This window comes from Phytophthora sojae, assembly GCF_000149755.1.
Source record: "Phytophthora sojae unplaced genomic scaffold PHYSOscaffold_14, whole genome shotgun sequence".
Classification (NCBI taxonomy): domain Eukaryota; phylum Oomycota; class Peronosporomycetes; order Peronosporales; family Peronosporaceae; genus Phytophthora; species Phytophthora sojae.
The window spans coordinates 1,401,635-1,414,042 of NW_009258128.1; the positions used below are offsets into that span (position 1 = coordinate 1,401,635).

The 12,408-nt window shown below is 55.6% G+C and overlaps 3 protein-coding genes across 3 annotated transcripts; all 3 read right to left on the reverse strand.

The window, feature by feature from the left end:
* Positions 1-227: 227 nt before the first annotated feature.
* On the reverse strand, positions 228-497 carry PHYSODRAFT_532242 (hypothetical protein; the record flags this gene model as incomplete). Its single annotated transcript, XM_009540124.1, has 1 exon — positions 228-497. A coding segment is annotated over one exon (270 nt), but the record flags the coding sequence as incomplete, so codon positions are not given.
* A 723-nt stretch (positions 498-1,220) lies between these two features.
* On the reverse strand, positions 1,221-1,640 carry PHYSODRAFT_403313 (hypothetical protein; the record flags this gene model as incomplete). Its single annotated transcript, XM_009540125.1, has 1 exon — positions 1,221-1,640. A coding segment is annotated over one exon (420 nt), but the record flags the coding sequence as incomplete, so codon positions are not given.
* A 1,900-nt stretch (positions 1,641-3,540) lies between these two features.
* On the reverse strand, positions 3,541-4,062 carry PHYSODRAFT_405897 (hypothetical protein; the record flags this gene model as incomplete). The annotated part of the gene is made up of 2 exons (XM_009540126.1): positions 3,541-3,806; positions 4,002-4,062. Coding segments are annotated over 2 exons (327 nt in total), but the record flags the coding sequence as incomplete, so codon positions are not given.
* Between the last annotated feature and the right edge of the window lie 8,346 nt (positions 4,063-12,408).

Genomic DNA, 12,408 nt, shown 5'->3' on the forward strand with positions numbered 1-12,408 from the left:
TGCATTACGTAGTAGAATAATTTACTGATACGCATGTCTTAGCTCGTTAAAAATGAGATTTGAAGCGGGATACGTCGAAATTAACGCAGCCCACAGCTCATTACATTCTTAGGGCCGTACAAAATACTGAAACGATGCAGCACGATATATACACGTTTTTTTTTTTTAAAGAAAACTAGCTCGAAACCTAATGCGAGAGAGGATCAGACTATTCTATTAACTGTTACTTAAGTACAAGATGTCTGGTAAGTCCTAAGCCAGGATATCAGCGCCGGTGTCTGCAAAGAGCCCGGTGGCCTTACGTGGCCCACCACTTGCTGTGGTGTCTCATGTAGGGGGCAGTCATACATATCTAGGCAGAGCAGTAGCCGTGTGCCCTGGACCATTGTGTGCGGTTTGCTCCGCTTTCGTTTAGCCAGTGCACGTAAGTGTTGCCCTGCTGCTTGCCTGAATTCTCTCACGCTGCTTTCTTGTGAAACTCGACCACCTTGGCGAACTACTCAGTTTCGCTGTATCCAAAGTGACGTTACGCAGATCGTGCACAGGATCCGCCACATACGCTTCCACTCCCCTTCGTATGCTTCCGATTCATCTTCGAAGACGGTGGCGAACCTGGTTCGAATTCGTTGAAAAATCGGAGGTGCCAATCTTGACGCACAATAGCGCTCGAACGTCCGCACCTGCTCCGGACTCTGCACCTGACCTGTCCATCGCTGTGCTACTTCCTGCCAGCACGCTTGGGCACATGGACATTGCCAGAATATGTGCTCTAACGTCTACTTTTGTCCTTGGCATCGATCGAGTTTGCGACAGCTATTGTTCTGCTGTCGTCCATCAAAATATAGGTTTAACTGGCATGTTGCCAGCCTGTATGCAACCCATACCTGATACTCCGACAGCATATTGCCATGTGACCAGAGTTCTTTCGGTGTCTGTCGCATAACGTGATTTTGCCATCGATTTCGTGTTGCCCGTTCGTCGAGGCGGTGAATGACTCGGCCTAAGGCTGCTTTGTCTTCTCCCCCTTTGCACCGGCGGTATGGTTGTTGCTTCAGCGCCTGGACGATATGTCTGTTCGCAATCGTGTCTGAAACCTCCCACGGGTATCTGTGTATCCACGGGTGTGCCTGCATGACCAACCCACCTCTCCGCTGTGTATTCTCGAGCTTCGTGATGTCAGCAGCTAAGCTTTGTGGTAGGGAATGGTGGTCTCTGAGTTCCCAAAGTATACCATCTTCGTGCTGGTGCAGCCAAAGGGAAGCGACTTTCCGTCGCTGGTCATCGAGGACGACTCCACTAACTGCCCCTTGTGCATTCACTGTCCACAAATATTGATGTTGTAACTCCGGTTGATGCCGTAGATCCAGCTCCCGCTTTACCCGCATCTCCTCCGCAATCCCCAGTGGTGGCGATCCAAGAAGAACTGCCAAACCCCATCGGCCCAGCTTTGGTCTGGTGTGGTGCTTGGTTTCCCCTAATGGAGACGGGATAGCGATAGAGTATGATGCTACCCCAGTTCGCTGAATGTGTAGCTCGGCTAACGCGCACACTCGGATCCGATGATATTTCTTTCTTGTAAGCACAGCTCCCCCTACTTCCCGTAGCCAAGGATTGTCACTCCACAAGAAGGTAGGCCAAAACCTCTTGTCTACCTCCCGCCAAGTCCACGTCTGCTCGGGTATGGGTGAATTCAAACTGAATTCGAGTGTGTTGCCATCCCGCCAACACGCCATTTCACTCAACAGCGTGGCCATGTGGCTTTCGCGATAAACCTGCATTTTCAGTTCGATGTCCGAGTCGGGTGCGAGCCCTCCACCTATCACCGACCGCAGCCTCCTCCCTGGAAGGACCAATCCTCTGTTGTGCTGCTGCAGCAGAAGCTGTGGAGAGATTGACCCCACTTGAGTGTCATCCCCTCGGAATGCCCATGATCGCCACGCCCCATAGTAATTATCCAGCCGTTGGGTGAGCCACAAAAGTGCAAGTTTCATCCGCTGAGTTTTGATAGCCACACCCACCGAGACCAGCCCAATACCCCCCGCTCGCTTTGGCGTATAAAGTAAGGCTGGGCTGACTTTGTGTCGGCTGGGGTCTGAACTAGTGGAGTGTCTCCAGAGAAACTGTTTCTGAAGATTCCGAATTTCGCGATCCGCCCAGTGTGGCAGGTCATACACTCCTGCTGTAAATAGAATTGCCGGCATCATGATAACGTTCAACAGCGTCACCCGCATTTCAACGCTCGTTGCCAGTTGCGCTGCCGTCGCCAACCTGCGCCGTATATTCCTGATGCGAACAGCCCAATCGTAATCCGTCATTGGGCCCGTCCCGATATAATATCCCAAATATCGTACTGCATCACCATGTTGGAGTACCGGTATGCTGTAGAATTCCTCGAGGCAAATGGCCGTGTTTAGAAATATAAGCCTGCTCTTTGCGGGCTGGACATGAAGGCCAGAGAGGTCCCCGAATCGTTTGACGATCTGCATCACTCTGGGGATGTATCGAGCCTGGTTGACGAATACGGTCGAATCGTCGACGAATGCCGAAAACTTATGCACTGCGCCGGCTGTACCGGGTACTTGTAAGCCCTGGACGGTCGTATCTTGGGCTATCGCTAGCGCCAAGATTTCTGCAACCAGTAGAAATAACAAAGGTGCGAGTGGACACCCTTGCCGGATGCCAGAACGCACTGTCGTTGGATCTGATAGTTCCCCATTGACAAGGAATTGCGCCGTTGTATCCTGATGCAGTTTCCATAGTACAATGCAGGCGAAAATCCAAACCGCAGCAATACAAGGAATAGAAACTCTCGCACAACTGTGTCATAGGCTTTTCGGAAGTCAAGTAACAGAATTGCTCTACTCAGCTCTGCTGCCAAGTCCGGTTCACCCTTCGCATTCGCTGCAATCGCCATCATCATCATAACTGTTTTCATCATCTGGCGTCCGTGGACAAACCCTTGTTGCGTCTCTCCAATTACTTTCCCCAAGATTCGCTGCACTCTCATCACTTTTGCAAATATTTTGTACCCGGTTTGCAACAGCGAAATTGGTCGGTAGTCCATTGCGTCTCCCGAATCACCTTTCTTTCTCAGGGGAATGATCACACCCTCGAGAAAAGAAGCCGGTGGGTACCTACCACGAAGCAGCTCGTTGCCAATTGTCACCATCGCCGGGGCCGTGGTTGTGCATCTTTGAAAAAGTCGTTGTTGAGTCCGTCGGCTCCGGCCGCCTTGTGTCGATTAAGTGCTGATATCGCTGCTATGGATTCATCAAGAGAAATATCACTCATGAGCATCGTGTTGTCGTCGTCTGTCAATTTCCGTTCAGGTGGAATCGAAACGAAGTCGTCTAATTCCTAATCCAGTGTTATGCCTGGTACCGTTCCATGACACTTGCTGAGAATTGGCTTCCACTCTAATGCAAATTTGTCCGCTACAGTCATGTTGCGCCCGAACTCCTCGCCGTTGATCCTATTGATTCCCGTCACATGCTGATCACACTCCCAGTCTGAAACCCGTTTGAATTGCCATCGAAGTCATTCCGTGGTTCGTTCTAGCTGTTGACCGATTCGCACCATCCTCTCCTCCCTGAGTTCCTCCACACTGGCTGCAATCAGATCTCGCCGGCTGCTGAGGTGCTGTCTCGCTTGTGAGCGAATCTTTGCTCCGTAGCGCTTTTGTCTTTGATTCACCCGTTTCCGCACCTTCTGGATGCAATGGACACATTTGCGTGCCTCAGCATCCCACGTCGCTGCGGTAGTGCTTTTGCCGACTTCCTCCATAATAAGCTCGTTCATAAGCTCATCTAGGACCCGGTCGGACTGGGACGAACGTATTGGGTACGTTACCGGTCGACTAGTCCGGCATGGAGACGGTGTTTTATCGTGAGCCATTTGTAATCGCACGGTCTGATGATCGGAGTGAAGCGGCGGCTCTGCTACCGATAGCTATTGAACTGCAGCCGTCCAGGTCCTAGGCACGTAGAATCGGTCGGTTCGACTGGCCGCGTGATAGCTCCAGAATGTGTAAAACTCGATTGGTTGCGGTGGTTCTTCGTCATCAACATGCCCGGTTAGAATTTGCGCGTCTTCAAGTGCTAGCTGACGTTGCAGTTCCTGTAGCGCTGCACTTTCCGGTCTTCCCGTCTTTCGTTCGCCGAGTCTGTCGAGATGAGGGTTTTGCACGCTGTTAAAACCCCCAGCGAGAACAACGTTGCTGCCGCCCCATGACCAGCTCTGTAGACCAGTGAAAAACGCCTCTCGTTCGGTTGCATCATTCGGTGCATACACATTGACCAGTACCAACTCGTCCAGTTGCACGGCCATTGCACATTCCGACCACAGTTCCGGATGCCACGGAGCAGCCCTCCTAGCAACGTCTGGGTGCAGAAGTATAGCCACCCCATCGGAGCGCCCATTTCCATGACTCCACTAGGAGAGCGATGTGCTGACATCCCTGTGTGTTTTCCCCCACTGTCTTCTCTAATCCGCCTGCAGCCCCACCGCTTCCGCTCTACTCTCCACATGAGTTTCTTGCACTAACCATACCATAGAGCGATCATGCTGCGGCGATCGACGCCAGGCTGCCATCCATTTGTCCCTATCTCCTTCCTTGAAACCCCGCAGATTTTGCGTTTCGAGTCTGAGTTGACTGCCCTCACTGAGTCTGCGGTGGTCTTCCTTCACAGTATCAAACATATTCCTGAGCTGGTAGTAATCCCCGTACAGATCCGTGGCTGCAGCGATTTGCTGCTGCCCCACTCGTGTCACCTGGGAAATGCCCTTAGTACTGAAGTGCTGCCTCTGTGCCTTCGAGTTCGAAGGCCGAGGCAAAGTACTGCTCGACCGCAATCCAGTTGACCCCATGATCCGCACCGTAGTAGGCAGCCTTATATGCCTCCACGGTGCGGATCTCGAAACCTAATGCTGAGAACATGAATAGCGAAGCCGTCACTTTGGGCTTATCGCCTGATCACAGAATGTAAATGTTATAGCCTACCAACCGTATAGAGAAACAAACTATAGTTATGCGATAACATGATAAAAAAAATAGGTATACAGACTTCAAAGTGAGCACACTGTAGATAGCAACACCGTATTGCTCTACCCCACCACGACATGTAGCTCCTGCCAAAGTTTAATTCTACGACATGTCTAAATACAACACACAGATTACTTCAGGTATGTACTCCGCGGGGACTTTGTAATCGGATTAAGTAGTTGCACCTGTTTGGACCCGGTTTACAACAGGGTACCGTACGATAGCTCGAATGTTTTACCTTACTACATTCATCTACTCTGACTTAGGGATATGTATTAAGCTGATTTCAGTCACGTCACACTACTGATAGTACCTCAACGTAAATAAACATATTTTTACATACACACAAGCAAAATTTAATAACCTTTAAACTAAATAAAAGCCCACCGGAGCGAAGCACAAAACTACCGCCGCGTAGCGGCGGCGCTCGGCTAGTCTACAACAACTAATAGAGAGATCTGTCCGTGTGAAAGTCCGTGTGAAGCCCGTTGTCCACTTTAAAGGTGGTCCACATAATCGTACATAGACAGCCGTGGACGCCGCAGCCGCCCCACCCCAAGCTGCCGAGCGCAGCGAAGGCGGCACCCCGTGCGTTATAGCGGGCCGCAGGGCCCGCCCATTACTTAATTACTAATAATACTGCAAGTAGTGTAGCGAGCCGACGAGGCGAGCGAAACGGGGGCGCTTACGTCACCCCTCCTGCGACGCTTGGCAACATATTATCTCTACGATATTATTTGGCCCACCGCGTAGTAGCAGCGATAGCAGAGCCCGCCCAACTATATAATAGCACTGCGAGTAGTGCATAGTGGCAGCGGTAGCTGGGCTTGCCTTATGTCCCGAGTGGGAACGGTGGTCACCGTCTCGGGTACGGTCGCGGCCGTCCTCCGGCAGCCTGTCAATCAGCGCGTGGACTACTACTCGAGAATCAGCTGTTCGAGGATGAGCTGACTGAGCAGTCATCGGAATTTAGCGAGGATTAGCTGGCGGCGGGCCAGTTGCATAGACGAAGTGTCGTCATGGAAGCAGTGGCGTGTTCCGCGAGTAGGCGGTGACGTGAGGAGACAGGATGGAGGTCACGAGCGCTGCGTGGCTCGGGGCGTGAGCCTTGACGTGAACCAAGGGCGGAGGGGTGAAAGGAGGTGACCATGAGTTCGGGGGCGGCGGTGTGTCGACGCTCAAGTTGAAGAGAAGCAAGAGAGAGAGCGGGGCGCAGTGCTCCGTGCGGGGTAGGTTGGTCAGTCGTGAATTTGCCGTGGAAACAACAAGTTGAATCTTTGCATTTGACTTTGTTGTATTTCATACCGTTCCTTACCTGTCCGTACCGTCCTACTTCGTTCTCGCAGCGGCAGCCGTCCCTTCCAGGGCGACTCGCGACACGTGGTGGAGAAGTAGGGTACTGACTTCGCTGTGAAGTGGGCGTCGGACAGTCTGGTCGAGTCGGTGGCGAGGTGACTGCAGCGCGTTGGAATCGCGATCAAGAGCTCGTCCCTGGGGTCTTCAAGGAGTCTCGGCATCCGCGTAAGACTTGTGAAACAGTCTTGTCTGGAAGTGAAGTGAAGAACGGCACGCTCAGTGCCTCTGGAATTGGTCTACGGCACGCTCGGTGCCCCTGAAGTTGGTCTACGGCTCGCTCGGAGCCCCTGGAATTGGTCGCTGGCTCGCTCGGAGCCCCTGAAGTTTGAAGTTTGGAGTTTACAGTTTGAAGAAGATGTCTGGAGTTGGAGAAGGAGAAGGGTCCGCGGAGCAGCGGACCGTACAAGAAGAAGTGGCGCGCCTGGAGGCTGAACGGCTTCGCAAGGCGGGGAAGATTGGTGCGCCAAGAGATGATGGGAGATTTCTGGGCTGATGAAGAAGAAGATGAGTTCAAGGACGCTGATGAGGAGCGTGAAGGAGACGGTGCTCCCGCGGAGCTAGAGCCCGAGGAGAAGGAGGTGGTGCCCGGCCCCGGGGAGCTACGGGACGATGACGCAGAAGAGTCGAGGGGCGCGTTCTCGAGGCCCGTGCACTACTGGTCGAGTGGTTTCGGCTACGACGACCCTGTGCCGGTCGAGACGGCGCATTCGCGGCCGTTCTACAGGTCCTACGTGAAGGAAGAACCTGAGGAAGTGCCCTCTCGTAGCCCGAGCGGGTTCATTCCGGTGTACACTGGGACGGAGAGGCGGTTGCCGAACCCGCCCATGTACGGTTGGAGTGTTGGGGCGCAGCCTGACGCCTACGGTGGGTGGGGCACGGTCGTGAAGACTGAGCCGAAAGTCAAACAGCTAGTCAAGGCGGAGCCGAGCAAGACGGTGACTCGTGCCAAAACTCCGACCCCGGGCGCGGCGCCTGCGGCCAAGAAACAGTCGACCCCTGTGAACCACGGTGGACCGAACCGCGCATCGACTATGTGGTCCCCGGCTCGCAGCGCGTACGACATGTCGTCAATGGTGTCCAACGTGATGAAGGTATTGCCGGTGTTCTACTCGGACACGGCGACGATGGAGAAGGCTCGTGACTTCTGGGAGCTGTTCGAAGCTCACACAGCCCACCTGCCTGATCAGTCACGGTTGCTGGTGTTTCGCCAGAAGCTCAAAGGGAGGCCTGCGGAACGATGGTGGAACAATTCTACCATTAAGACTTTCGCTACACTAAACGTACGGTTCCACAACCAATTCCTGAGCAGAACGGCTGATGAGCTGTGGGAGCGGCTACAGACTACGAAGCGTGAACGCGGTGAGTCCGTGGAGGAGTGGGGCGATCGCGTCTCCGACCTCTGCGACTCGCTGGACTGCAGATGAGGTACCAGTTGTTCCGACGCGGGCTGCGCAACAAGCGTATGCTCGCCACGCTCGACTCGGGCCCGGCACGAGACATTCCCGAGGCTTGTGAGTGGCTGCTGGCCAAGGCAATGTCCCGTCCCATAGAAGAAGACGACGAGTTCCTCGAAGACAAGAAGGTGACAGACTCGGCCTCGAGCCTGGCGACGGCCACGGCGGCCGCTTCCGCGACCTCGACGAAGCTGGACAAGCTCGCAGAGACGATTACCACGTTCATGACCCAGCAGCAGCAGCAGCAGCAGATGGTGCGGAACCAGTGGCAGCCGCCGCGCTCGCCAAGGAATCGCATGCCGAATGTATCAGCTACGACTTCCACCCCCGGGCCGGGCGGAACACTCCACCTGGGAACGGTCGACCACGAGGGATTCGTATGGGTGCTAACTCACGGACGCAAGAAGGAGCGCCCGTGTGCGGACGGTGCGGCTACGTGGGCCACTCACGCGAGACTTGTCGATGACAGGTGATGATATGCAACCAGTGTGGAGAACTTGGACACATCGCCGTGGAGTGCGAGGACGGACCCAGTCGCGGCCGGGCTGTTGGTCCAGCTCCCGTGGCCAGGAACGGTGGCCGAGGGCCAGTGAAGTGCGGGTTTTGCAAGGAGGACGGTCACTCGTTCGCTGGGTATCTCGAAGTGGAGGCACTCCGAGGTCTGGCCGTGAGTCTGCGAGAAGCTGCGCAGACGTCTCCGCCTCAATGACGAGGGCGGGAGGAAGGGAAGGAGAGAGTCACTCCTTCCTCTTGTCTATTGGATGACTCGGAGGGTGAGGATCGTGACCGTGACGAAGTGGAGGAGACGGTCTCGAAGGTGGATGCATGCTTGAGTGTATTGGCAGAGCCGGAACGGAACGGTATCAGCCCTGGATGAAGTTTCGTATGGAGAAAACAAGGACAAAAACGAGAAAAAGAAAGCTGAATTTATTGTGGTTAGTACGGCTGATGAAGGAGAGGATCTCGCGGTGAAGGTCGGCGACTTGGAACACGAGACGATCTACGAGGACTTGGCCATCTCGGCGGCCGCCGCCGACACGACCGTCGCGGTGGGAGAGTCGGTCGCCTTGGCGGCCGACGTGAAGACCGGTGGAGTAGAGGAGGCCGAGCCGGCCGAGTTGAAGGCCGAACCGACTGAGGAGAACGCGCCCGAGTTGCCGAGCGAGAAGAAGGACCCGGACGAATTGCCGAAGGTCGCGTCGCTAATGGAGCACGAGGACGTGAGTGCGGAAGAGGTGCCGTCGCTGATCGCAGACGCGCCGCCGCCGTATGCCCTAGATGACGAAGGATACGACTTATCGGACTGCTTGATCTCGACCTGGACGGAGGGAGAAGACGTACTTGCAGAGACTGCCGCTGAGGACGGTGCGGCCCCGCCGGAGGCGACAACCGTCTCTGTTAATGACCGTCTGTTCTCGGATGATGAGCTCACGGCGATGGAGAACGGTGAACCGGGTCAGGAGGCTTCCGTCCTCGCCGGTACGGACGTCGTCCCCGAGCCCGAAGAGTATGACAAGGAGCTCGAGGACCGACTGTACCCGCTGGACGAGGTGGAGCTCCTGAAACGTGTCGCTCGGAATGCTGAGGCTTAAGCTGAGCCGTCGTCGGAGGAGTTGGCTCGCATCCTCGGGATCTCGCTGGAGGTGGTGAAACGGACGCGTCAGGCGTCCTCTGACTTGCACGGTTCGCCCGAGTACTGGCAGGGCTGGTTCGAGGACATGCTCGACAAGTCAGAGGAGGCCAAGCGTGCGAACCGCGACTTCCGGAGCCCCTGGTCTACGGCTCGCCTTCCGAAGCCGTCGCCGACCCGAAGGGGGCGCCTCCGACTGCCGGCGTTGCGAGAGGTTTGTAGACCGTGCCGCCAAGTGACATCGCGAGCGTCTCGGCGGAGATGCAGGTGGCCGTCGAGTCTGTCGTGGCTGTGAACGTCGTGCGTCCGCCGGACGATCCCGGTGGGACCTTTGCGGTGAACAAAGCGGTGCCTATCTTGAGTGAAGTACGAGGCGTGGACCCGAAGGTCGCGCGTGCGGTGGCAAGGCAAGCTTCTTGGAGGAGGCTAGAAAATATGGAGGCCGGGAGCGTGAGGTGTGGAAACCGCCCGACGGTGAAGAGGGGACGGTGGAAGTTCCTCCGCTGCGTGACAAAGTTCCTGAGCGCGATAAGGAGTTGCTCCTGAAGCACGTCGACCGTGTCAAGGAGTTGATGAGCGTGACGGCTCGATCTGGTGAGCGCTTATGTTCCTGGATGAAGACCTACTACGACTACAACTCTCGAAGGATTTGGTTGGAGCTGTGGATCCGTACGGGGCGGTCTAAGACGCCGAGTGCTAGACGTCGCCGTCGCCCTGGCAAGGCGGTCACGTTTGATTTTTCGTCGCTTTACAAGCCGTATGCCGAGGTGATCGACGACTTGGACTTTTCCCTGAGCGTGACGAGGACGCTTCGCACTACGTCGCGGTGGTGAGGTGAGAACGTCCCGCTCGGACGCCTCTGCCTAAGACTGGCCTGGTGGACGTTGTCACGGTGAACCTACCGAATGGTTTCGGAGTCTATGATGATGATGACGCCGAAGACTGTGTGCACCGTGTCGTGGAAGACGGGCGAAGGGTGGTGTGCGCGGATGGCAACTTTGAGGCACTTTCAAGTGGTTATATTGACTGTTTACCGTCTCAAATGTTGGCCGACACTGGCGCTACCCTAAGTCTCGTCGACCGTTGCGTGCTGAAGCGACTGGGACGGCCTTCGGAGTCGCTGGAGCCTTACGAAGGTCTGGTCAGGAGCTCGTCGGGACACACGCTTCGGATCCGTGGCTGGATCAGCTTGTCGTTCCGGCTTGGGTCGCCGACAAGCTGCATGTCGACGCGATTCTGGGAGTGGACGCTTTGGGCGCGTTCGGCGCCGTGATTGACGTGGCGGAGCGCTCCCTGACGCTGACGAGCTCCGGCAAGGTGCTGCCTCTGGGCTTTACGATGGTGCAAGAGTCCTACATGGCGACGATGGCGACGTCGGTACGGCTCCCTCCACGAGAACAAGCTCTTGTGAGGGCTCGAGTGGTGGGGGACGTGGCCGATAAGGCCATTGTGCTGGTCGAAGGCTCGCTGGGCCTGCCGCCTACGCTGTGCGTAGCGCGAACACTGTGTACGGTGGACGACGGCCGAGTGATCGTTGAGGTGTGCAATGCTTCCACGGACGAATACTGGATTCGGAAGGGGACGGTCGTTGCGAGCACGTCCGTGATCCCCGAGTCTGCTCTCGAGCCGGCAACGACGGCGCCTGGTGGAACGGTGCCCGCTGAATGCGATAAGTCGGGCGGGGTGAGTGCGATGTCCGTGTCGGAAAAGCGTGAGGAAGGCGTCGGCGAGAAGGTGAAGGCCTCGAAGCCCGACATTCCGCCCGACAAGTCGGACGGCATGAAGTCTGACTTCTCCGAGTCCAAGTTGTCCTCCGAGCAGAAGGAGCTCTTCCAGACTGAGCTGAACGGCTTACACTCGATGTTCGTGGAGTCCTCGAAGAAGCCGGGACGTACGGACCTGCTACAGTTCGAGATTTACACCGGCAACAGCGCGCCGATCAAGCAGGCACCGTACCGTGTCTCGTTGGCTGAAGGAGAGATTATGGAGGCAGAGATCCAACCGTATCTGGAGTTGAATTTGGTCCGTCCATCGAACAATCCATGGGCGAGCCCGGTCCTGATGATTCGGAAGCCGGACGGTGGGATACGGTTCTGTATCGATTACCGTAAGTTAAATTCGGTCACGGTGAAGGGCTGCTATCCCATGCCGCTAATTGATGACATCTTGGATGTGCTGGGGGACGCTCAGCTGTTCTCGACGATCGATATCGCCTCGGGCTACTTGAACGTGCCCATGCACCCGGACAGCGTGTCCAAGACGGCGTTCACATGCAAGTACGGTCTGTACGAGTGGCTAGTGATGCCATTTGGACTCTGTAACGCTGTCCCAGCGTTCAAGCGGTTGATGGAGACCGTGCTAGTGGATCTAAAGTGGCGTATCTGCCTGGTCTATCTCGACGACTGCGTGATTTTCAGCAAGGACTTCCCTACGCATCTGGTGCGTGTTCGTCAAGTGCTGACTCGCATCCAGCAAGCGGGCTTCAAGCTCAAGATGAAAAAGTGTCATTGGGGAAGAAGTCAAGTTGCCTTTTTGGGTCATATTGTCACGTCTACGGGTATCCTACCTAATCCAGGGAAGGTAAAGTGGTCCTGAACGGGAAGAGGCCTGTGGACGTGCACGGCATACGGTCGTTCCTTGGATTGACCAGCTATTTCCGTCGCTACATTCCGGGGTACGCTTCTATTTCAGCACCCCTGGAACGCTTGAAGGCCAAGGACGCTCCGTTCGAATGGAGCGAGGACTGTGAAGGTGCTTTTCGCCAACTGAAGAGGGCCCTCATGAAGCCTCCTATCCTAGTCGATCCGGACGGTAAGAAGCGGTTCAAGTTGTACGTTGACTCGTCACGGTACGCGGTTGGAGCGTGCCTCATGCAGGAAGTGGGCGGTCGTAACCATGTGGAGGCGTATTTGAGCAAGTTGTGGACC